The sequence below is a fragment of the Agelaius tricolor genome, unplaced genomic scaffold (assembly GCF_023055355.1).
Source record: "Agelaius tricolor isolate 1412-34295 unplaced genomic scaffold, bAgeTri1.0.p SCAF_25, whole genome shotgun sequence".
Lineage (NCBI taxonomy): Eukaryota > Metazoa > Chordata > Aves > Passeriformes > Icteridae > Agelaius > Agelaius tricolor.
Window position 1 is genome coordinate 2140001 of NW_027269285.1, and position 25888 is coordinate 2165888.

The following is a 25888-nucleotide window of genomic DNA, read 5'->3' on the forward strand; positions in this document are numbered from 1 at the left end:
ATTTGTAGACAGATTGAAGAATCATGTGAAGATTTATGCTTTGTTCGTGTTTTCTGAGTGTTCCTATCATCAGATTCAACAGAAGGAGAGACAAAGGAGTTGCTGGTCGTGGCTTTGAGGCCTAAGTCACAGATACAGTTTGTTCTTCCTACAGTTTGCTTTTACCTGTACCTGTCCTCTCAGCATGTTTTGATCTGCCCAGTCAAAGCCTTTTTCTGTCCAGAAACTTTGGCATTAAATGTTCTTTCCTTCAGCATGGTGTCCATCCACACGCTGATGTCAGGGAAGGCCTTCCACAGTTGCTGCTGGTGTGTTTTGTGCTCATGAATTTTGCATTCTGACTTTAGTTTTCTGCCATCCTGACCAGTAGTGCAGGTTCTTTGATGCTCATGATGTCATAACTCGAGCATCCAAGCTTCAAACTGGGATTTCTCTACTCCTCCATTCCTGGGGAGGGATTTCTGTGCTGTCTGCTGCACGTGCAGATGAATAAAATCCCTCACGTGTGGCTGAAACTCCCATTTTCCATCTGCAGTTGTCCCCAAGCCTGTCAGGGTTTGGAAGCCAACTTGGGGTCACACAAATGCATCTTTTGGTTCTGAGAGCAGTTCTTTGCAGAAGGGTTGAGAAAGCTCTCAGTATCTGGGCAGCACTGAGTTCTTCTAGCTGTGAAATCACAGTTGCAGGGGAGAGAAGAATTTTCAACCTGTGCACATTGAGACTATTTACAGTGGGAAATAAGAAGCAAAGCTTGTGTTGGCTGTGTGTGTATATCCATGTGGATGATATGAATCTTCTGGATTTGATCTTATCTCTTTTCCTCTTGGAAAAGAGCAGTAAAACAAGGTAATTTAAAACTACCTGAGCACATCCTTCCACCTTACTGCAGGGCCCTGGAGTGGTCACCTCCTGACCTCGGGGTTACAGGTCTAGTGCTTTTTATCCACCCTGATTTCCCAGTATCTGCCCACTTCCTCCTGACATTGGAGCCTTGTTATATAAGGAAATTGGAAACACCGAGCAGCCTGTGCAGCAATCTCCTCTGCAGATAAGGGCACTGGTGCAAGAGGGCTGGTTTTAAATAGAAATGAGCACCCAGGGCATGGGGGAAGCTGAATTGGCTTTGCAGTGCCAGTTAGGAATGCATTTACTCAAGAAATTATTGTATATTTTTACACAGATACAGTCATTTGACTTTTTAAAGTGAAAAACATACATTGAGACTTGTACAGCTCAAAAGAATGCACGTAAAAATCAGAATATAAAAATCAGTGTAGTTTGGAGAGGTTCTAATTCCATAAAGGATTGGCAGGAGGATTAATAGAAGTATTAATAAGCTGCTTGATTTCTTTTGTGGCTGCTTTCTCTATTTTTTCTCTTAACTCTTGCCTTTCTGAAGTGGGGTTTGGAAGATGGGCTCAGGTACAAGGCTGTGAGTTCCATGGAAAGATTCAGCCTTGGAGGGGAAAAGAGAACAGGGTTCCATCAAAGCCAAGCAATGTTGTTTCTTCTAAAGATTTTTGCTAGACTTCTGTTTTGACAGGGTTAATTTTTTTTTTTTTTGGTTTAGTTTTTTGAAACAGAGCTCAGGAGTTGAGTGTGGAGTCTGAATGGGACAGGAAATTTAAAGCAGTAGATGGTGATGGTGTATTCAAGTTAAAAACAGAGGCATGTGTTCTGTTGAAACCCAAAATTGCTCATTAAGACATCTGCATTGAAGGCTCTCTGTTTGCAAAATAATAATTCAGATGGACAACAAAAATTGAAGTATATAAAGCTGAGTAAGTTTAAGGCACTGTCTGAGGGTGGCAATTTTACTGCTGGAAACTCTCAGAAGTAACAATGGTTGGACCAACTGTGAGAAAATTACTGTAAATTTGTTTCTTTACACTGTTTGATGGAAGCAGAGAGCACAGTGAGAAGAAATTTAAAGTATTTCAGGTACATTCCATGAAGTGACTGGTAGGGTGTCCAGGACTGGTGACATCCACAGGATGTGCTTGAATAATTTCAATTCCAGAATCCAGGTCACATCAACTTGCAGGGCACACAACCCACCTTAGGAAAAGCTGAGCAAGTCTGATTGTTCCTCCCTGTAACAAATGTGGTGCTGGGAGCAGGGAGAGCAGGGAAACGTTCCTTGAGGCTGAGCCAAGGGAAAGGCAGAGCTGGGCTGAGAGCAGCAATGATCTGCAGCTCCTCCTCGAGGAGCAGCAGCAGCACCTGGAACAACAGCGCTCCATGGGAATGGCTGAGCCCCAGCAGCCCCCTCTGAGGAGTATTTCAGGGCACTTTTAGCCTCGTTGGTAACAAATAAACAAATTCCAGTTCCTGGGAGATGGGGAGGGTTGGGATAGTCCCTAAATATCCTGGAGACAGGAGAGGTACAAGAATATCCCAGATGAATATCCAAGATTATCCCAAATGCAGACGTGGAGGGAAGGGTTGTGTGCTGAACAGAATCATATCAGGCAGCCAGAGCTTTCCTCAGACATTGTGGCTGTTAAATAGGGCATTTATTGTCTGTTAATTAATATCTCTGGTTCTTGGAGCACATTCTGAAGCACATAAGATGGATTAAGGGAGGTAAAATTTAACTTATGTACTGGCAGTTTAAAACATATTGTTGATTTAATCTCATTGAACTGCTCAACTGATCCATAGTACTGACCAAAACCTGCCCAGGAAGGACCAAAGAAGAAGAAAAGAATGAAAAATAAACTACACAGTAGCAGACATGCCCAAAGCTTCGTGGAATGAGTAAATAAGAAGATTTCATAAAATGAACCAGTAATTCCTTTCCAGAAGATTAACCAAATGGAAATGTTCAACATACAGGACTGGTTAATTAATAGTCAGGTCCATCAGTTCCCTGTAGGATTTTCCGTTTAAGTCTCTCTTCTTAAAACAGAGCAGGTGAAATGATTGAAGTTGCACTACTGTGGCTTAATTATTTTAAGTCACTCTCAGGTTTATGGAGTACTGACCTAACCTCTGGTGTTCTCCTTTTCCTTGCCTTTAGGATAAATTTCCTGATGTTGCATTGATGGTAGAGTTTGTGTTAAATATGATCATATTCTCATAGAAACTCCTGTTTCTCTGAATGTAGTGCCAGGAGAATGAGTGCTTTGCCATGTGCATTTATATAATGTTGGCCTCAGTTTTTTATTATTTGGTGTTAAGTTGATCCTTACAAGTCTCCTATAAATGTAACTTCACTCCTTAATTAGTCTTTAGCACTTCCCTGGATGAAATTTATACTGTGAATATTTTTCCTTAGTAGTCATCTCTGGGTTTGAAGCAGCAAAACCAGTGAAAATAATAACCTGAGTGTAGCTTAAAGTCATTTCCTTCCTTTTCCTTGACACTTCAAATGCACACCTGCACTGGAGCCCCCTGGCAAAGGGGGCAGTGGAACTCAGTGGTGGCTGCAGGACTGGAAGTGCCTTTAAGTGTGAGTTTTACTGGCAAAGTTGAAATCTTTACCAACCCCCAAAAACACCAAAAAAAATTCTTAAGGGTTTGGTTTGGTTGGGTTGGTGATAAGGAAAACCCTTTTAACCACACTGTGTTTGTCCAAAAGATGTAGAATTTGGATTCAGGAGTCATTTTAACTGAAACTTTTACCTTATAAAAACAGTGAGAGCAAAAGGAAGAATTCATAGTGCAAAGCAGAAAGGGTAAAAGAAAAAACTGCCCCCCTCAAATGGAAAATTTCTATATTCCTTCTTTTTCCTCCAGTAGGAAGCAGGAGAACATTTAACTTTGTTATTGAACTTCACTGGCTTCATGGGACAGTTCCTACCTATGGCTTAACAGGCACTGAGCAAATTATTTCTTATTTAATCTCTCCCCTACCAACAGTGCTCCTTCCAACTGCAGTGTCCCTTTTCTGCCACCTAAAGGAAGGAGTAGTGCCCCATGGGTTCTTCTCAAAAAGCAAAAACTGTTTTCATCACTGCACACCAGCTTTTTTTCCCTAATTCCTGATAGTGTGATCTTACAGTGTGGTGAGGAGAGGAGCAGGACACTGACAAAATTCATCATAAACTGTCATTTAAACCCCAGCATTTTAACACAGATCAGAAATTTCTTATTACATATAAGAAATTTGGAAGGAATTTTTTTTTTTTTTTATCATGGTTGTTCAGCATATAGGCCCCAGTCCAGGAGAGCACTTAGGTCCATGCTTAACTTCAAACATGAGAGAGCTGAAGTCAAGTGTGTGCTCAAGTGTTTCCTCTGCATTCCCTGCCAGCACCAGGACAGGGTTTGGGTCCTACAGTAGCAGGTGAGTCATTCCATAAATCTCTCCATATTATGAAGTGACTGCATGACAACTTTTCAGCTCCAAATAACCATTCCTGGCTTTTTTGGCACCAGATGAATTAAACTCATGCTGTTCATACGTGGGTTTGTAGTGTCTGTGTTTAAAATCCGTGATTTCACCTTCTGTCTGTGCCAGTTCTCAGGTTTTTTGGGGTTGTCTCAGTGTGGGAATTTAGAGCAGGAACTCAGAGCTCCATCCCTGAGATAAAAGGTCAGGCAGCATCAACTCCCAGAGAATTTCTTGATGATTTCACAGCTCTGTTGGGTGAAACAGAACCAGGTGTCGAAATGATCCAGTTGATGAGTGTGTCATCCTGGCACAGCTCCCCACTTGCAAACCCTGTAGGTTTTCCCTGCTTTCCAAGAGTTGGGGTTGATTTTGAAGTGAGGTTTGGGATGTGCAGAAGGAGCCGAGCATCCCCGCCCTTCCCCAGCTGGGGTTTTGGCAGAGCGTGGCCCCCGCTGTTAAACGCGGTGACCTCGCTGCCTGTGATTTACTAACTGTTTTACAAACATTTCCTCACTCTGTGAGGTTTGATATGTTCCCCATCCTCAACAGCTCAGCAGAGCCACTCAACCACCCAGCCAAACCTGCCTTTGTTTACAGCTTTGCCGGAAATTTTCGCAGAGGAAAAAAACTTTCTCCTTTTCCAATGTTTTATTTTTAAGTCAACACTTTCTATGGTTTATTTGTGCAAAGCAACATTTGGGTACAAGGTATTGCACCGTGTCCAAGTGGGAATTGCTGCCTTTCTAAAAATAAATTGGGGGTCATGTGAACCAGTGCAGAAAAATCTGAAGATACCAAATATTACAGGACCTTTACATTTGGTGGTTCTTTTTTCCATAATATTCTGGGCCTGGATTTTTCTGAACTTTTTTTCCCACATTAGTTTCTATAATAGAGCATAACGTAAAATGATGAAACACAGGAAGGAATCTTCTTTTAAACAAAATTATCAGTGTTAAAAATAACAGTCCTATTTTCCCTCAGTGTGCATTTTTTTTTCTTATAAAGGCTTTATTTAGTACCCTCGCTATTAGATATACCCAAAGAGTCCAGTAATATTTAAGTGGCATTTTTATTTCATTAAAAGCTTAATTTTCCTAAATGCTAATTTGCCTCATGTGCCTTGAAGTCCCACAGATTTAATTTGATGTTTTGAGCAGGGAACTTGAAACTTGGGATGCTTTGGAGAAGGAAATCAGGCAGCTGTGCCTGGTCTTTGCGTTGAAACTTAGTGCAAATTAAAATTAGAATGGGATGGGAATGTTTTTATTAAATGTTTTCACAGTGGAGATATGTTTCATGGAAATGGCCTCGTTGTGATGACAGTTTCTCAGGGTCAGGGTGGAATTTCTAGGGAAAAAGGAGACAAGAATAACCTGGGCTGCCTGGGCAGGGCACACAGGGCTCCTCGTGCCCAGGTACCCAGATGCTCCCAGGAGTGGGAATTTCTCTCTGTTCCCTCTTTTCCTTTTAAAACCTACATTTATTTTCCATTTTTATCATTTCTATTGCAAGTGCTGCTGGTTTCACCAGCAGGACAGACAGACTGCCCTACAGAAAGTCCCTTTCAGTGTTCTTAGTTCTGAAATATCATTTCTCTCTGGCTTTCAGAGTAAGGAAATAAAAAAAGCTCTTTTATGGAATATTTTTTTGTAAATTGGCAATTGATGGTGCAAAAGGTAAAGACATTAAGGGCAGGTCGTGTCCTCTGTACAGGTCACTCAGGACTGGGTATTAGATTTAAATCTCGTTCCAAATGAGAACTCGGTTTTGTTTTCAGTCCTGATCAGTTTGTTCTTTCAGCTTTTTCCCACTGAATGCATATTTTCAGGCCTAGCTGAAAAATCAATGTTTTCTTTACATTTTACTTATTGGTGAAGTAAAATTTAAATGACCTGGAGAGGTGTTGACATTGAGCTCCTGCACAACAGGAGTGGATATTGTTGAAATACCCCCTTGCTCTGGTTCTGTTTCTGTCCTCTGGCTATATTACATATATTGCATTTTTAATCCCGTGAAATACAAGTGAATTAGAATTCTAAATCTTCCTTTTAAATGCATTAGATTATTAATGCTGTTAAAGGAAATACCCACAAATGGAATTATTTCTGGAGGGTTTGTTTGCTTGTTTTAATCACTCAGAATCACTCAGGCATTCAAAGGGAATTTTCTGTGCCAGGCTACCAAGTCAACATAAGAGAAAGAACCTTCACCAAAAGAAAGCAAGCTTTAGATACTGATGAAAAATACTTTGGAAACACTTTTTGTCTAGAAATTATAATTATTAATGTAATGTCTGTTATTTAATGCCAGTGTTATGTTGAAAGCTAGGAGGAAATGGGGTTTGAATACTGAAGTAAATTATTATTTACTTCATGCAAATTACATAAATTCAAGAAAGTGAACATTTACTTCAGTTCCCAGCCATATATGGGATGGGAAAAAAAAATAAAAGGAGGGAAATGAAAGCCATGTTGAGTGTGCTGCAGCAGTGCCAGTCCTGGCTGCCAGGGCAGGGCAGTCCTGCATTCCCTGCACTCTGATTTCTGGAAAAACTGATTTCCTGGTCAGGCTCAGTGTGGGAAATCCAGGAGTGAGTGAGTGTCAGGCAGCCCATGCTGAGCAGGGGGGTCAGAGGCAGGGAAGTGTGAAATGCAGGGTGCTGGGGGTGTGTGCCAGGACAGGCAGGGAGCCCCTGCTCACCCCGACCCCCTGAGCTGCAGGGCCCTCACAGGAGCAGGGATTCACCCCAGTCCTTGGCAAACTGCTCCTTCCCTGCTTTGTGCCTGCCCTCCCACCAGCAAATATCTCTGAATTTTCATCTTGGATTGGCCTTTTCCTTCTTTTTTTCCCCTGCTTGTCGTGGTTAGCACAATGAATGTTTGCTGATGGATTCACTGGTGTGAGCCCTCTCAGGATTTGTTGAGTTTTTTGTCCCTCTCTGAATATGCTTTTAAAATATTCCTGTGCAGTTTGGAGGCTGTGGGACCTGACACCAGGAGAAGCAGAGCAGACAAACCAGCACCATCCTGCTGGATATGCTATATCTGGATTTAAATCCACAGTTCTGCTCATCTCCATCACCCCAGAAACGAAGAGAACCACCCAAGACAGGTGTTTAGCAAAAGAAATTTCTGATTAATGATCTCTTATCAAATAGATGTCCCCACATCAAGGAAGCAGGTACAAGTCCTGACCACAGGTGTGTTCCAGAGGGAATTTGGGATGAATCCTGATGGCAGAGAGGTGCAGGAAGGAGAAAAGGAAAATGATCCAGTTGCTTGTCCCTTGTTGCTAAGAGCACTGCTCACACTGCTCTGCACATGCTTGTGGTTCCAGGGGATGATATAAGTAGTGTGGAGTGGTTTTGTTGCTATGGGAAAAGTGCTAAAAAAGGCTGGATCTCTTGTAGAGCTCCCATCCTTTGGGCATTTAATGTACAATTTCTGCTAAGGACACTCAGAATTATACCTCTGATACTAAATTGCTTAAATGTTGAAACATATGGTCCTGTGTGCTGTTCACTAGGAAACAACTGGCTGTTTCCAGGCTGCCAAATTCAAATAAACTTGGGCTGTAGGAAGGGGGAATCTGCAACAGCTCAGAGGATAAAAGGGAGGATTTTTAACTGAGGAGCCAACCTGATGCAAGGAAAAATGCTAATTAAACTTAGTGCCATATATCGGTAACAGATAATTAAATGTTAATAGCTGAGAAGTTTTTCAATTAAAAGTGAACTGTTTGTGTCCTCTTGATTTCTTCAGGGGGCCAGGGCCGTGTCGCTGTCGTTTGTGGTGTTCCCTGCTACAGTAATCATTTTAATAAAATGTAATTATCTGCATAATTAATTTCTTTGACTGCTCTGCTGTGTCCTTCACTTGCAGAGGCCAGAATGTCAAAGATCAAGTAGACTGCAGAAAATAAAAAATTCACATTGTGAAAGGATATAAAAAATACTTGGAATTGCAATGCATTGGCTTCTATTTATCTCAAATGTCAAGGGCAGTGTAAAATGTATTTTTAAAATGTGTTTTTGTATGGTTTGAGCCCATTCTTGGCGTAGTTGTGAATCTAGAGGGGCCATTGTTCTTTGAGAGAGTTTGAGGGGGTTTCTTTGTACAAAGTGACAAAAAGAAGACTTGGAGTACTGGGCTGCCATTGTTCCTGTGCGGCGCTGTAAAATTTGATTTGAAATTAGGACCTCAGGGCAAGCTCTTCAATAGCCAGTTTTTATTTTCTGCCAGCATTTTAATCACTCTTGGGCTTAAAGTGGATGACCAACATAATGCCTCTATGTTTAATAGAACAGTTCATATCTTGAAGGCCAGTTAACTGAATTCAGGGATCTGTCATCTGCCCAACATTAGTCTTTTCTGTTTCCTGTCTATTTATGAAGATAGCTCTGCACTCCAGCCAGCTCTCAAAGAAGAGCAACTCTTTCTTTCTTTCTTTCTTTCTCTTTCCTTTTTTTTTTTTTTCCCCTTTTTATTTTTTTTCCCCTCTGAATTTCTCCAGAGCTTTGCCATCTCTTTTAGTGATCCCTTAAAGGAGCCGGGCGGGTGCTGCAGCCTCAGGAGGGGAGGGACAGATGGGAGAGTCAGATTTCCCAGTGAAATGGGATGATGGAAGGGCAAAGTGGTACCCAAGCCTCGTGCACCTCCTTGGGATTCACATTCAGGGATGTGTGAGTAGGGAAAGCAGGAAAACAGGGAGGAAATGGAGGTTGGAAGGAGCTGATGTCCAGGTCAGGCTGCACTCAGGAGAACAGGAGACTGCAGAACGTTTGGTCAGATTCCAGGGGTGGTTTGATGTTGGTTGGACACTCTGGATGGTTCATCCATGTCCATGTTTGCTGCTGGGGAGGTGCCAGGCTGGTGGCTGCACGTGGAAGAGCTCAGTGTTGGATGTTCTGAGGGGACAGCACCAGAACATACCCTGGTGTGCCCACAGGGAGATCCTCGTGCAAAGGAGGCCTAGAGCAGAGGTGGAGCTCAGGTTTAAAACCATTTATTAAATGGCAGGGAGCACACAGGAGGTTTTGCTGGTTTAGAAGGAGTTGGAATTTGTAGTTGTACCCAGCAGTGTCCTGCCCTGCCCTCCCTGGGCATCACACACGAGCTTGGTGGGCTGGCAGGGTGGTGACAAGCCAAGGTGACATTTCAAACAGCAGCAGTGCAAACTGCACTTTTCTAACAAAGACACAAGGACTGGAACAGATGTTCCCTCAAAAACTTGGTTTAGGTTGCTCTATGAGGGCTAATTGTGACAGTGTGATTGGGAAAGGACTTCAACCACCAGGCTGCTTCACACTGGCCACTGGTCATTAAATGGTGATGGTTTCTGATTGAGTTAAAGCTGGGCAAAGCTGACACCAGCAGCCCAAAGTAGAAGGGAAAATGTTTCATATCCCATTACTCACTATGATGTGTTGCACATTAAAATTAATTCTTAGTAAGCCAAAATTCAGTTTGCCAGAAATGAAACAACTTGGGGCACAGATTAGGATATTTCAGTCATAATCATCTGATGCCTTTGTTGTCTTTATTTGTCTGAAATCAACAGAATCCAGCTTGTTTTCCAGGCTGTTCCTTGTGCAGATGCAGGAGCAGAGTGGCTCAGCAGGGCTGGGGATCCAGGAGAGGTTAACATATTCAGCAGCATCAAGCAGAGCTTTTCATTCACGTTCAAATGGAGCTGTGTGGGTGGCTCCACAATGTGGGAAACGCTTTTCATTGAAGAATCTGAATATTTTGTAAGGAAGTGAATAGTTGCAAATAATCTTTTCTGTGACACTGAAATAAAGAACAAATGAGCTATTCTCAGGACATACTGAGGCGTTACTGTCCTCAGTGACTTAACAGAGCTATACAGAAAAAAATATTCCAAACTTGACAGATTCATATCCTAATCTTTTGCTCCTTCATCAGGAGACTGTGTGGTTTGTGTAGCTGATACTGGTTAAAGCAGGAGTTAAAAGAATACATTTGCTCCAGCACTGCATTTTGAGGAATACAACTCAATTCCTTAAATTACAAATGTCAGCTAGAACTCCCATAGCCAACATGGGGCCCTATGGGCTGAGTACATCCCCAAAACACCCAGCAGCTCGTGTGGGCCAGAATTTTGCCTCCTTGCCTCCTCCTGAGGAGACTTTGGGGCTTGCTGTGAATGTGTCAGAGCACTGGCCCCGCTGCCCAGGGCAGTGGTGGAGTCCCCATCCCAGCAGGGATTGAAAGGATGTGTGGATGTGGCGCTTGGGGACGCGGGTTCCTGGTGGCTTTGGCAGTGGAGCAGTTGGGCTGGATGATCTTAGAGGGCTTTTCCAACCTCAGTGATTCCCTGCTAGAATGTAACAGTGAAATGCTGCTCTCACTGTTTTACTGAGGTGAAGTTTTCAGGGTCTGAAGGACAGGACCAGAGTTTGGGAGCCCCCAGATGAGAATCCACGGCCCTGCTTTCCTGCATTCCCAGCAGTGATGCTGCAGGGCTGAGGGGGGATTTCCCTGCACACAGAAATCCTGCAGCAACTCAGGGCAGCTGCCACAGCCCCCTGTGCTCTGTGTTCTCAAATAATGAAACTTCAGCAAGTGCAGGGGATCTCCAAGGCAGGGCTGAGTAGGTCAGCATCAGCCTCCACCAAACGTGATTAACTTTATCCATCTCCTGGTGCATTTCTTTCCAATCCACTCCAGTGCTTGATTTAATTTTCCTTTTATGTAAACTCCCAAGATTTAGCTTCATCAGAATGATTGCAGGGATTCCCTGCTCGTGGCTGGCTGCTCCCTGATCCCTCTGGGGCTTTCCTACCAACCCCTCCAGGCTGCTGCTGTGGGGGCAAAACTGCAGGGCATGGAAGAGCTGGGCTGGAAGAGTTGCTCAGAGGGGAAATCTGGTTGGAATCCTGCTTGGGAAAATGAGCAGCAGGTTAAATCTGCTGGGGAGGAGAGGAGCAAGCCCTGGGACTGGGGTCAGGATCTGTGCTGGGATCCTGGGGCAGGTTTGTGCCTGTTTTCCTGAGCATCCTGTGGATTTGTGATCAGTAGATGCTCTTCTTCTTTTTATTTTCATGAATTAAAGATTGGCTTTGAAATAATTTTTAACAGATCTTGTAAAAGCTGCAGTGCCCTTATTGTGAATTACCCACTTTGCCTGTGCCCAGAAATGTATCATGTGCTACACAAGCTTTTAGTTGTTTTTACCTTTTCTAACAAGTTCAAAACCCAGCCACAATTGTTTTCAAGCTTTAGGAGGTTAATATTGTACAGACCATTTTAACCACCATTTTAAACTTGTTTCATCACCAAAAAAAAAAAAAAAAAAAAAAAGAAAATATAAAAAAGACTTCTGGCTTTTTCCACAATATTAGATCTATCATATCAGAGTCCTTTATTGAATATTTTATTGACCGTCTGCTTGCCCTGTGCTAACCTGCCTGACATCCAAAGTTTCTCCCTCTCAGGAGAGGCCACGTCAGTTCCCATTAAGCAGCTGAGCATGAATTTTCCCTTCTTATTTCCTGTGGATAAACTGCATCCCAGCAGGAGAACCTGGGCCCTGGTGCATCCCAGGGACAGGCAGAGCCAGCAGCAGCTCAGGGTGTGTTTGAGGTGGCCTTGGCAGGGGTGGGCTGCACACAAAATCTTCCCTTTGGGGCTGGCAGCAGCATTTTCTATAATTTTCCACAAATGTAAAGGTATTGAAGAGGAAAATTTCTTCCCCTGGTAAGTTAATTACTTGACTTCTCATGGAAGCAAAGCTTGAAGCAAAAGGGAAGAGGAAAATGCATCTTGTGCTTAAATTAGGCAGCCTGTCCAGGAACAGGGGTGTGATGTCCTGAGCTGTTGCAGTTTTAATTGCCTCAGTTAATTTCCCAACAATTTTTAATGCTATTAATATTTAATTTTACTTACTGCACACCTTCCTTTTTAAATGACATAATATTTAAATTCTGAGTTTTCTGTTTTCCTAAAAAAAGCAGAAAAAGGTGTCACTGAGGGGTTTTATGGCCACACAAACCCTTCGCTTGCAGTGTTTGCTGTGGTTGGGCATCCTGCAGAGCTCTGTGCTGAGCCTGCTGCCCCCTCAATAACGTGCCCGTGGTTTTTTGCTGTGCTGTGTGACATTTACTAAATAGTTTTAATATGAAATAGGTATAAATCTTTCATAAGTCCTCAGCTGACATGGTTGAAATAATGGACAGTGGCATTAGGTGCCTTCCTTCGTGTGCAACAATTGTTTGACAGACATTGTGGCGTCTCTGAGCAAAGCATCCAGGGCAGGGGAAAAGAAAACTTTCCTCCAAGCCATAAAGTCTTTTAGGCCACCTTTCATGGTGTATTATTTAATTTATTTTTTTTAACAGAATCTCAAAAAAATTTAGAGAATTTGTTTTCCTTTAAGGAATAAGAATGTGCACAGGAACTCACAACAGGACAGCTCTACCTGAGTTTTATTATTCTTGAAAAGCTCTCAGAAAAAAAAAAAAAAAATTGGGAAGAAAAGATTGTTAGATTGTGTTTCTAAGTGTATTTTCACTGTGGTGGAGTTGGAGGGGTGAACAAAGTTGGTCCAGATTTTGTCTCTGGGACTGCAGTGTGTTGGCAGCAACGTGTGTCAAACTCAAAATGCAACAAGAAATGGAGGAAATTTAATTTTTTTTTTGTGATTATGGAGGTCTGTGGGGAAGTGTGCTATTCTTGGGACATGTAAGGCAGCTTTGGGTTTTTAGTGCCTTTCTTTTCCAAACTTGGTGTCAGATGTTGTAACTTAATTTATTTTCCCATTAGCTTTTGCTAATGATACTAAAACTTCCTTTAAAAGCTTTCCTAATTAATGATCTTCTTGCTCCCAAACAAAAACTATATTGTCTTTGAGAAGTGCCTGAGTATTTTAAAAACAACAGGCTGTTGGTAGGTTTTATTGCCTCATGAATTTAGGGTCAGCACACCTATTATTTGCCAGAGTTAATTTGTGCTGGGTTATTGACTGTCGGCTTGTTGGGGATATCTGACTCTTGTAAAAGTTACACTCATCTCAAATGGTTGTAATTTTATTCTTGGTGCTCTGGTGCCACAATATTTAGCTCATAAAAGGAGGGGAACACTTGTACAAAGGCAGGTATTTAACTTCAGGCTGGTGAGAGAGGTTGTCATTACTCTTTGTATTCCTTCTCTAACACTGAGTGGCTTTAATTTTATTTTAGATAAGGAAAGGGGAAAAGACAACTTTGTTAAATTCATAAGACATGTAAAAAGTACAAGATACTTAGTTTTAGGATTTGTAGGTTTTTAATCTGCTTTTCAGGTGGCTCTGTCTGAGCTCAGGGTTTGTCTAAGAGGAATTTTGGCCACTTGCAAAGGGCTCAGTGGCACTAAAATAACCAACTCCCTGCCAAAATGATGGGAGAGCTCAGTTTGATGTATAACTCATGTGTCAAGGTGAAAATAACCCCCTTGGACACTCCAAACTGGAAGCCCAGCAGATCACAAAGCTGGCAGTTGCTTTAAAAATCCCCTAAGAACCCATCCCTTTTGTGTTTACAATTCAGAATTGAACTGGGGAATGGTTCCTTCTGGTTTTCCAAGTGTCTGCTTCCATCCCAAATCTGAGCCATGGGTCCTTGTGGGGTGAAAACCAGAGTTTTCTGCAGGGCAGCCCTCAAATGCACAGTGCCCAGCCCAAAGCCTCTGCTGTGCCTTGCTCTCCAACCTGCAGTCCATCAAAAGTTCCTCAGCAGAATCCAAATTAGCACCAGGAAGTCATGACCTGTAATGTGGGAGTTGGAAAATATCCATTTATTCTGCAGGGTGCTCTGGGAAATCACATGTTCCTGTGTAGGAAATCCAGGAGTGCTGAGCTTGATCCTGTTATCCCAGTGTTTTCCCAATCCTTTTTTTTTTCTTTAATGCCCAACTATGTTACTATTCCTTTGCTTCATTCTGGGCTGACAGAAACAATTCAGAAATATTCCTGGGCATGCTGGATGTGTGCAGATGCAGGAGTTGGTTCTGAGACCCTGGGCACAGTCACTTCCTATTAAGAAGTGGATGATTATTGTGGCCCCTAACCCCAGCACTGCTGAGCAGGTGACACTCTGAGTCTTTGCTTGATTTCCAGCAAGTTCTGACTTTTGGCTCTCTGCAGTGGGAATTTATTGCATAAAACCATCTGGGATTGGTTTAAGTCAAGTCTAGGAGTTTCCACAGCTGCCCTGAGGAAGCACCTAAGGAACTGAAGCATCCCTGCTTGTCCTACATCCCCCTGATCCCTGCTATGGCTGCTTTAGAAATAACCACCCCAATCCTTCCTGAGTAATTTTTGCTAGTTTACAGCGTGTGTATAACTTTTAAAAGTGGAAAACCAGAAGCTGGCTCTGTTTGTTTTCTCACGAAATTGTAGCCAGAGCAGTGAATTCATAGCTGAGCTCTTACTCAGTGGCTACTGCATTATAAATAACTCTTCACCTTGGCCCTGCTTCTCCAGCCATTACTCACTGTGAGTAGCCCTTACCAGCACAGAGCAGCAGAGAAGGAGATGATCCTGCTGTCATTACTCACAGTTTTAGCACCCTGCCACATCAGGGGCTCTGTTTTCAAACAAGGAGCTTTCCTCAAGAAGTGGCAAGTTTTCCTACCTGGTAAAACTACACTTGCAGAAATTATCCCAAGGAATAAGTGCTGAAGATAAATCAAAAATTAAAGCAGGGAAAAGTGGGGAGAAACTCCAGCCTGGGATATTTGGAAGGGTGATGCCTAAAAGTGGTGCTGTGTTTTTTCCTTGGGCTCTGTCAGGAGTGGGAGCTGAGGAGCAGCTCGGGAGCGCTGCTGGGAGAGGCATCACCTCACCCCTTCCCCTCAGCATCACCCTGCTTGGCTTTCAAAGTGTAAATTAACTTAAAGCTTCAAAGCTTTCGGGAAAGATTCCAGACCTGAGGTCATCTTTCCTGGGTGGTTTATTGGCTGGCCTGTGTTTGCCCACATCTCCAGTGTTTGCCAGCTGAGGGAGTTTATGAAATTTTGATGCAGGAATTAGGTTGTTGCTCATCTTGTACCTTCTTGCTCATATTATTGACAGTACCACTGAACTGCTTGAGGCAGATAGTATCTCAGTGATCACTGTGCTATTTCAGCTCTCCACTGCTGACAACATCAGAAGTGTTTTAACAGGGTTTTAATGGGCAGCCTCTGCAGCTCCTTGGAGGGTTGCAAATAGCTGCTGTGAAAAACCTTTTCTGCAGCTCTGAGCTGACATGCCCTCCTTTCCTTCCCTTCCTTTCCCTTCCCCATGCAGCTGCTGCCTGTCCCTGTGGCTGCAGCACTGCTGACAAGCGCTCCTGAGCAAGTTCCTGCATCTTTCAGGGCAGCTGTGAAGAGGAACAGCAGAGCTGTGAAACCTCTGGGCAGGGCAGGGAACCCAAATCCCTCTGCACCCCCAAACAGCAGCACACAATCTGCACAAGGACAACACGCAGCTTCCCCTGGTTTTGTTACTCACAACGTGTTTTTCGTGATACCCCAGAGCAAGATTTAACAATTCTGAAGCAAACAACCTTTAATTTTCAGCAGAAAACAGGATAGGATGGAATAAATCCCCCCCTTTGCTCAGGACAAAGCCTTGGTTTGATGGCAGCAGTTTCTAGCTGAGTGGTTGCCTTGCTCTGCTTGTTACCAGAAATGAGGCTTGGAGAACAGCTTTCTTTGCACTATGGAAAAGCTTTCTCCTCCCTATTTTGCTTAATATAACTATAATGTGCCCTTTATCACACTTCAACTTGAGTAATCCCCGTTTGGAAATAGCGCAGAAACACCCATGGGAAAAAGCACGAGAAATGTACATTATAAAAAACACACGGGCCAAGATCAAAAGATCCACTGACATGTAAATTTAATTAAAAAATTATAGGTTTTCAATGAGGGCTTGTGTCTTCAATTTACCAGTTTCCATGACTTCTCCAGCAAAAGTGTTTCTTTTTTGCATTCTTGGTGGAAAACACGCTGAGGGCTATTACAGTCTCCAAGAAAAGTCTCTATTCTGTGTCACAGGGAAAAAATAAAATTACCCAAAATATGTACACTTGAAATAAGTAAGAAAAATATCCACTTTCCTGTTTTGTTTTATTTCTATCCTCTAACAAAAGTTAAACTTTCCAGTAACCAGCAGTGCATGAAAAAGCATGTCCTAACTGTGTGAATAACCTTCCTTTTGATTGCATGTGCAAATTTTAGGGTATTTTTGTTCTTTCCATGAGAGATGTGTGAGATTGGATAAAATAGTGGTGAGTGGGTGAGCAGAAGAAGAGCTGATGGCCAAAGGTAAAGGCTCATGATATAAAATGTCACTATTCAAAGAGGAGTTTAGCTTAAAGAAGGGAATCCCAAAGTTTTATTATTAAAAATTATTAATTTCTCCACCAGCTGCATGTTTAAGGGAAGAAGTCCCAGCAAGACAGCTCCACCTTCCTTGGTGTGATGTCCCAGGACCAAGGGGTGTCCAAAACCCAGAGATTCTCCTCAACGTCCTCAGCCTCTGAGGGAAAATAAAACTTGAATCTCTTGGCTGCTAAAACTTAAAAGGAAAATCCAAAGGTCTTTGGAAGTCAGCAGGATTAAATGCTTTTCTTAACTCTATTCTTCCATCCACTCTTCCCTAGCAAAGCCCTGTGCAGGCTGAACCTCTCAAATATCAGGGTACATAAAAGCCACTTCTGCCTAATGCCCATTATTTCAGCTTTTAATGCAGTAAAGGCAGCGGCTTTTGTGGTGCTTTCTTAAGTCCAAAGCTGCTGCTCAAAGGACCAAATCTTTAGGTTGAGAGAGGAAAAAACCCCTTGTCTCAGGAATTTCAGCCCCTCAGTAAAGAAATGGAGATGTTCAGAGCAGAGCTGTGATTTTCACACTTTCTGCCTCCAAGCTTGTGGGTTCTGCTGCAAGTTGCAGCACTGAAAGCCACTGTGGTTTTTGTTTCTCTAACTTAATTAATAAAAACAATTCATCAGTAGCTGATGCCTTTCAGAGTGGTTTTTCCCTGAGTCAGCTTACTGTGGAAGAGGTTCATTATAAATTACAATGAGCAAAGCAAAAAGAAATAGGCAGAGTGAAGCTTTGGACATGGTGGGCTTATCTTAGCCCAGTTTATTTGAGGAAACCTGTAGCCAAAATGCTGCATTCTCATTTATATACATTGTTCCATGCCTAAAATTTAAAAAAAAGAGTTGAAATGAGCAAGAGCAGAAGGGACTAAGGGAAGGAAAGGAGCCAGTGCTGCTTTAGAGTAATTTTTATGCAGATTGTTTGTCACCTGTGCTGGTTCAGTGGCTGCTTTGAAGTCAGTCTGGCATTAGTGTTGTGCCTTAGGCAAGGTTGTTTGCTGCCTCTCTGTCCATGTTATTTCACTTGCTTTTATGTTCCCTTCTAGCTCCCAGATTGGCTCTGCCAATTTGGATGTAATTGTACAAAACTTGGCTTTTGGTTTTATCCTGGAGCTTTTGCTCACAGCAGCCATCCTTTACCCTGCAGAGAGGGTGAATGAAAAGCACTGGTTTGGCCTGATCATTCCTCAATTTCCCATGAACAAAAAATAATATTTATAATCTTGTTTGTTAACACATTCTGAAGGTGATCAAAACAAATTAGAAGTCAGAGGGTCAGAGACACATTCACTCAGTAGGGGGAATCTGATGTAATGATGCCTCTGATGTTGGATTCCATGGCCCTAGAGGTCTTTCCCAGCCTGAATGATCCCAAGGCTCATCTGGATGCACAAAGTGGTTCCAGAACATGTGTGAGGATCTGCCTGTCCTGTAGGTTTGGTCTGTGCAGGATCAATACAGAGGTTTAAGGGATGAATTCATCACTGCAGCTGTTTCTTGAACATCATGGAACAGAAACCAGCCTGCATTTGCACAGGTTATGTCACTGCTTGAATCCTCCCTGTCTCCTTCCCTTTATTCCCAAATCAGTTTTTATCCCACCTGTCTGGGGACAGGCCAGGTCCTGCATAGCCAAAGGGCACTTCCTTCCTTCAGGGTTGAAGAGTTCCCTTAAAAACATACCCTGTGTGTAACTCTGGGTTCAGTCACCCAAAATAATGGCTGAAATTTCCTTCTGTTGCCCATGGAGAAGATGTAAGCTGCAAATTAAAAAAGGAGGGAAAATAAAATGTCTCTTGTGCTTCCCTGAGGTTCCCAGGTCCAGGGCACAGCACCCATCACCCCAGGTGCCCAGGCCAGGACCACAGTGACAGACTGAGGCTCTGGGTCATGCTTTGTAACATCCATTTGTATTTATGGCCAGATTCTGAAGGGTGTTAAATGTATAAAATATCTGCTTAAGTGATGTATTTGAATCTCCAAGTCACTCCACTGTTGTTTTCATGATGATGTGCTTAGGTGGGAACAAATTGAGCTTGTAGGGAAGTTTAGGGAAGATAAAATTTAGGATGCCTTGAGCTTTTTCAGATGGATTTGGCAGCAGGAGAGGCAGGACTGGAGTGGGGTTTTCCTTACCCGTTATTTGATCTGCAGTGTGGGCCAGGCAGGTATGAAAGGGAGATGAGCAGCTGGTGGCTGAGGCAGAGGTGAGGGTGTCCCTGTGGTGGCTGTGACCATCCCAAACCTCTGCCATGGCTCTGTGTCCTCCAGGGGCAGAGATGAGGCCGCTCATCCTGCAGACAGTTCCAGTCACATGCTGCAGAGCGTTTTAGGCAAATTTGGTTTAAGCAGCTGTCGGATGGGAGCTATCAAAGCTCAGTTTTGTTCCTAGAGCTCTCAGAATATTCCTCATTGGTTCCTGGGGCTGAAAGCAGTCATGTGTGGCAAAGCCACACTGCCAGGCCCTTGTGCTCTGGAATTGAGAGGGAAATGAGGATCCTGTCCCTTCATTTACTTCCATTGCTGCCTCTTCCTTTATTTCCGTGCGCTGAGGTCTCGCAGTCGTGGAACTGGGCAGCTCCTTCCAAAAATACAGAACAAAATATTTACCCTGTGCCACTTCTGAGCCTGCACCCTCAGTGACAGAATTGATTCAGTTGGTGCTGCTGCACTTTTAATGTTCCCTTTTATGTTCATGTTTGTTCCAACAGAGTGACCACTAGCACAGACGACTTGAACTTGTATCACCCGCAAACTGACAACGCTGGAGCCACCAGTTTGTCATTATCCCTCCTAGTGTATCTGATTTAATTTTGCAACACTGGATTAATTCTTAAAATTGCAGTGCTTTTTGCTCGTTAATGGTCAGTAAATGATTCGGGGTGGGGGGGAGGGTTGGTGGGGGAATGGAATTCATCAGTTTTGCAGTCGTTTTAATTCTTCTCGTTTTAAGTTGTTCTATAAATATGTCTTTATGGATGTAGTTTTACTAGCTTAAAAACATCTAATTGAAAACAGTTGCTTAAATCTCTTTGGATCAAGGAGGCAGTAATAAGCAAAGAGAGTATCTTATCCCTGCAATCCAGGAACGCTTAGTGACTGGTATACTCAGTGCATGTGTAATCAGCTTCTTGTTCCATCTAAAAACCTTAGCTCTTTTGGTGTGATTTAGTACTTCCCCAGCAGCATGGTTTCCCTTGTCTGTAAGATTATCAACGAGTGAAACAAAATATATAAACCAAAAATGGCCTAAGAGACAGAAGTGTTCTGAGACCTCTCTGGTTCATCCGTGCCCTCTCGTCGTGGGGCTGCTGCCTTGCAGCACGTCCCGGCCTCCGTTTGAGTCTTGTAAATTAACATTTTGTCGTACATTATGTAATGTTATTCTTATCACTTAACCTTTGCATCAGGCAGGACTGATCTCTGCTATTTTGTAATGCCCCCCAGCAGATGAAGCCTCTCTTAGAGGAGATCAGCCCGGGCATTTCCCACCGCTGCTGCTCGGGAGTGCCAAACCACGGAGCTCCCAGGGATGAGAGCTGGGATGTGCCCCTCTGGATGTCCCTGACTGCTGTGGGACTGCCTGGGGCAAAGGGGTTATTGCTGACATTTGGGTTTGGGACCTTGTCTACTGCTTGTTTGATGTCAGAAATGTGGGTCCTTTCTGGCTGATGAGATGTAATGGCTGCAGATCCCCGTGCACAGGGGGGGGATGCTTGGATGATGTGAATGCTCTAAATTATGTTGTTAATACATTTAAACAAAAATTACTGATGACCACTCTGGCTGCTGGCCTGTTCTTTCAAGGCTCCTACCTGCGTCCCTCTGGTTTGAAATGTGGTCCCATTTTCCAAAGGGATCCTCAGAAAGTGCCCCAGCAAACCTCAGAAGTCTGTGAATGATCCCTGGCTCATTTCCAGGTGGGGAAGGCAGGGAAAAAAAGCCAGTCTGTGCTGGGGGACAGGGAAGGAGAAACCACAAGTGTTTCTTCATGCAAGTGGGAAGTAAAACAGGTTAAATTACGTGAGATTTAGTGATTTTTTTTTAAACATCTGTATTATTCATCTGAATTTGACTGTCCACATGGTTCATTGTAATGTCTCATTAGGAGTGGTAATCGATGGAGGTGGTAATTTCCTAAATTGCAAGCCCACATTTAATTAAGATTTCATGTATCTTATTCCTTAAACAGGCAAACTGTGCCATGGACTTTACTCAGAGGGTTGTGTCATTTTCCTTTTTTATTTATTATCTTTTGAAATGTCAAATAATTTCACACAAATTTATCAATCCGAAGGATTCAAGATCAGCAGTGTGGCAGCACCACAGGACTAAGGAGCGCACACTTGTGCAGCATCTGATTCTTTGTCCAGGGTTAAAACTCAGAGTTCAACCCCTGAAAATTCTTTTTCCAAGTCTTTGTGATAAGCAAGCAGCACTTCACACAAGGCCTTTGTTGGAAATCACCCGTGGTTTGGGGCTTTAAGAAATGCCTAAGTGTGTTCTGCCCATCTAAAAGCCATCCATTACAAAAAATAATCAGACATCCTTTTTTTTTTTTCTTGTACATTTGTGTCATTCTGCGAATCAGAAGCATTTTGTGTGCTAAGGGCAATGTGCTTTGCTTTTGGAATTCCTGAGTTTCACTAAAACCCTGGGGCATAGTTTGTTCAGGAGACCTGAGGTGACCTGTAAATGGGAGCTGCTGGGTCCCTTTGCTGCTTAGCAAGATCATTTTAAAGAGAAAGTGAAATGCAGTGTCCAGATTTAATGTGATAACATCATCATCCAAAGAGAAAAGCAGTATTTTTATATGAGCTGACCCATTGAAAGCACATTCCTCTAAGATGGACAGTTTCCTCATTTGTAAGTGACAAATCTCAGGTGGAAAAAAAAAAAAATTGGTGACTTTCCTGAGCTTCTGCAAGCAGGGCTGGGGCTGAAGAGTTCCTGTGGAGGTTTGGATTCTGTGTTGCTGCTTTGGCTGCTGAGCTCTCTGCAGGCAGGGAAAGGTGTAGGAGGAAGGAATTTCTGGTTTGGTTATAGGATAATGTGCTGTCCTGTTTGGGAACCAGCCTTTCCATTCTTCTGGACTCAAAACCTGCGTTTTTCCCTGACATCTCAGTGACCAACTGTCTGTAAACACACTGACAGTCTAAAAAATAATGGGGAGGAACCTGCTCATTATTATTGTCCTCATTTCCCATGGAAAGCAGGAAATGTTGTGTTTGAGCTCCTGAGCTGCTGTCCTGCAGTTTAATTCACCTTAAAATAAATTAAGAATCTTTATTGCTATTGTCTTGGAGTTGGATATTTGAGGTTCCCTCAGGGGAAGGGTGAATCTGTCTCCCTGTGGATTGGGCATGCTGAGAACCCTCTGCATCCCAAAATTCTGCCCATCCAGGGCAGCACATCCCATTCTGAGGTGCAAAGCAAAGTTCTTGGGAATTTCTGGGGTTTGCTTCCATGTGAAGCGTTTCCAGATGGGGAGGAGCAGCTCCCTGTTCCTGACTGGGGCCATTCCCAGTTCCCTCCCTGGATTTGGGGTGGGGAGGGGGCTTGGCCACTCTGTTTTCATAGCCTGAGCACAGATGGAATTTCACTGCTCTATCTGGAAGCTTCTCCTCCTCCTCCTCCCCCAGCCCTGCCATAGGTGCTTGTCTTTTGAACCAAGACAAATTCCACTGGAAGCCTTGGAAAGTTCAGTTCCATTTCCAGGGGTTTTTAGTGGTTCCTCCCTTTTCTTGCACGGTGGGTTAGGAACGTGTTAAAGCTGGTGGTAAAGTAATTTATGAAGGGCAGCTGGAGTTCAAAAGGTTCAAATATACAAGTTCAGTTCCAGCATCGTTTGGATCTTCACACCTCAGTGTCCCAACAGAGAAACTGGATACTGAGTTTTTACAGGTTTTACTGTAAAAACTGAGCCCTCCAGAACTTTTAGTAACTAATGGATTTTGCAGGAGTGATTTGACTACCCTGGATGTCCATTAGCTGGTTTGCTTTGATGTCTTTGCTGGAAACCTAAATGGCTTTTACTTGCACTTTTCTTTTTTTCACCAGTTCTATGTTTGCAGGAGATGTCTTTTGTATCACAGTCGCCGGTAGGGGAAAAAAGCGATGTACTCAAAAATTGGAGGAGCATTTAATCACAGAATATCCTAACTAGAATTTAAACTGTGTGTTCTCAAGAAAGTTCCCATCTGCAGCTCACCAGTCCTGAGCTGAGTACATTCTGATTCTTGAATTCATTCTTTTCTGGGTGGCTTTGGTGGTGTTAAAATTGAATCCTCATTATACATTGTATTCAATACAATAGATTGTATTGAATCTATATTTCTCTATTTTCCTTGCTTGTCCTATTTTATTAGTGGCAGTTAGGTTTGAAATACCCTGAAAAATCTGTGTTTTCTAATATGGGGATGATTGATAAATATACCTTTCTACCTCATGAGAAGTTTAAGAAAGTTTCTTTTTGTATTTATTGGGCTGCCAGACACTTGGCATCATTAATTTCATGTATTATGTTGCTATTAGAGGTGCACACCTTTCATGGGCAATTCTTAAAAATATCTTGCTGATTTAAAAGAATTTTTCATCATTATGTTCTTCACATGCCCCTTACACTGAGTTTGTCTATTTTCCATCACCAGTCCGAATTCACTTTGTACTCTAATATTAAGAGCAAACTTACTCCATGTTGCAAAATAATAGAGAATTAGGAAAAAAAACCTAGAAAAATCCTGATTTTCAGGGATATGTAACAATTCTGGCTGGATTACACATGGAAAAACTGGCCCAAGAGCAGAGGAATGATCCAACCACTGCCATGTGGAGGAGGGGGCATAGGATGGGCTGGGGGTGTTCTCCCTGTCAGACAAGAGCTCAGGAGGAAGGAGGTGTTGGAGTGGTGTGGTTCCCCACACAAGGGTTTTATTTTGTGGTGGAAAATCTAATCTTTCCGAGCCCATTTCTCTGGGGTCTGACTCTGAAGTCTGCTTTATATTGGGAGATTGGCATGAAATCCACAGCACTTAAGAGGATAAAGGCCTTTGTCTCCAAAATGTACATTTTTTTTGGAACTGTAAAGGCAGTGGAACAAGAAATGGTTTTAAGTATATAATGTTAAGATTCAACCTTGTAATCCTTTCTCAAGTAAAAATATGTTATAGATCAATTTTATCAATTCCTGTATTTTTTCCATGTGTTTGAGAGCATTCACTTTAAAAAAGAAAAAAAAAAAAAAAGAGGAACCTTCCACATTTAACTAAAAATTGTAGAATTAAATAAGTTAATTACAGCCTTTAAGGACCTACTGTCACTAACCAGAGTGGCATCTTCTGGTTCCTCTGTAGGCACCATTTGATTTTTGGCAAAAGCATGGGAGACTTTAAAAGTCAATTCAATAAAATACCATTTCTCTTATTGCCTTTCTTACTTGTGTGGTCACTTCAAAGGACCCCAAAGCCTCTTTGTGCATGAGGACATTGGGCAGCTCCTCAAGGTGAATTAAATAATATTTTGAGAGCTGTTGTGCTGTAAATAACCTGCAGTGTTTGGAGCCTTCCTCTGCTTCCTTGAAATATTCCAGGAATATAAGAAATAGAAGAAATCATGGGAAGAAAACAGGGCAGGCTGAGGAGGGAAGAGCTGAGAGTGAAGAAGGTGGGAGGAGGTGGCTCTGTCTGGGTGTGGGTGCAGTTCTCAGTCTGCAGCCAAAGGGGCAGAAGGGACAAAATCAAGAGAAGGGGTTTGAAAGGAATAAAAGGAGAATACTCATTCAGTAAGTACATTAGAAATGATCTCAGGTAAATAGATGGAAACGAGAGCAGACCCCTGACTAATGTCAGTTCTTGTGGCACCACTGACTTAAATCAGTTTACATGAGCTCAGGGTCGGGGCAGACTGGCTCAGATAAAGTTTTTAATCTGAATTTCCAGCTTCCTTGCTTAGTATACTTAAATTTTATTTCTTCAACTTCATAGATTAGTGTGCAATAAAATAGAATTGCCACAGGTGCTCACATGGAGAGAGAAGTGATAAAACAGATCAGATGTCTGATGAGCATTGATGTCAAACTGGATCCCGTGGCTGGGATGGGATATTGGGAAGAATTCTCGGCCCTGGCCCAGGGTGCCCAGAGCAGCTGTGGCTGTTCCATCCCTGGCAGTGCCTGGACAGGGCTTGGAGCTCCCTGGGACAGTGGGAGGTGTCCCTGCCATGGCAGGGGTGGCACTGCATGAGCTTTAAGGTCCCTTCCAACCCAAATTCTTCCGGGATTCTCCATTTCTGTTTTTCCAAAAAGCCGCACTCGTGGCTTCACAAGAACCACAGCCTGTGACATTTTACAAGGGAGTTTGCTCCCAAAATTCCTCACACACACACACACACACACTCACAAGTGTTTTCTTCTGTTTGCACTCAGCTCTGGGGAAGGCAGCCCCAGCTTTGTGCCTGGCCCTTGTGCTTTGTGCAGCTCAGGTCCTTGACCAAGAAACTGAATTAAGAATTTTCTCTTCTTGAATGCCTCATTTTGACAGTTGGTTTGCTGGCCACTGTTTCAGTTCCATTCAGATGTCAAATTTGGAGCAAAGCATGGGCAGTGTGGGATGCATTTTTGGGCAGGGAGCAGCAAAGGCCTCTGGCCATCCCTCCTGCAGCACTTTTAAGGCACCTCCTGGAGTCAGGCTGGAGTGCTTTTAAAGTGAGCCAGCATCACTTGGATGTGGCTGAGGTGCAGCAATTTGGGAATTGCTCCCAGCTGGTGGAGAAATGATTTCCAAGCAATCTGGGTGGCTCCTCAACCATTCTTCCCAGTAGAAATAAGCTAAAATATATAGAAATTGTTGCTTTGACAAATAATCTAACGAGCCACTCAACTTGCTTTATGTATTGAATGTAGTTGCTTGACAGTTATTATTATTTTCTAATGATATTAAGTTATAAATTATTAACAAGTGTTTAATTTCAGTCCAAACAGACCCAACAAAAGGGATTTGTGCAGTTATGAATTGCAGCAAAATACAAAATTGTTGAGCTTTTAGTAAACGCAAACTTGGAGACCCTGGTTATTTCTCCCTCTTTCAACAGCCAGTCATGAAACTTTCTTGCCCTTTTCACCTTTAAACTTCATTTGAACTTGGAAAGAAGACTTGTGAATTGTGGAGGGGGGAGGAAAAAAAAAA

The 25888-nt window shown here is 42.9% G+C and overlaps 1 protein-coding gene across 13 annotated transcripts in view; it reads left to right on the forward strand.

The window, feature by feature from the left end:
* Nucleotides 1–25888, forward strand: part of BCAS3 (BCAS3 microtubule associated cell migration factor) — a 299661-nt gene that overhangs the window by 179671 nt on the left and 94102 nt on the right. Inside the window, exon 24 of one of the 13 annotated variants that reach the window (XM_071448222.1) lies at nt 19418–19564. The exons of the other annotated variants lie outside the window; for them this stretch is intronic. Coding sequence (XP_071304323.1) covers nt 19418–19422 — 5 coding nt within the window. The 3' untranslated portion in view covers nt 19423–19564. Of the gene's footprint in view, nt 1–19417; nt 19565–25888 lie in introns of those variants that run through there. 13 annotated transcript variants of the gene reach the window in all.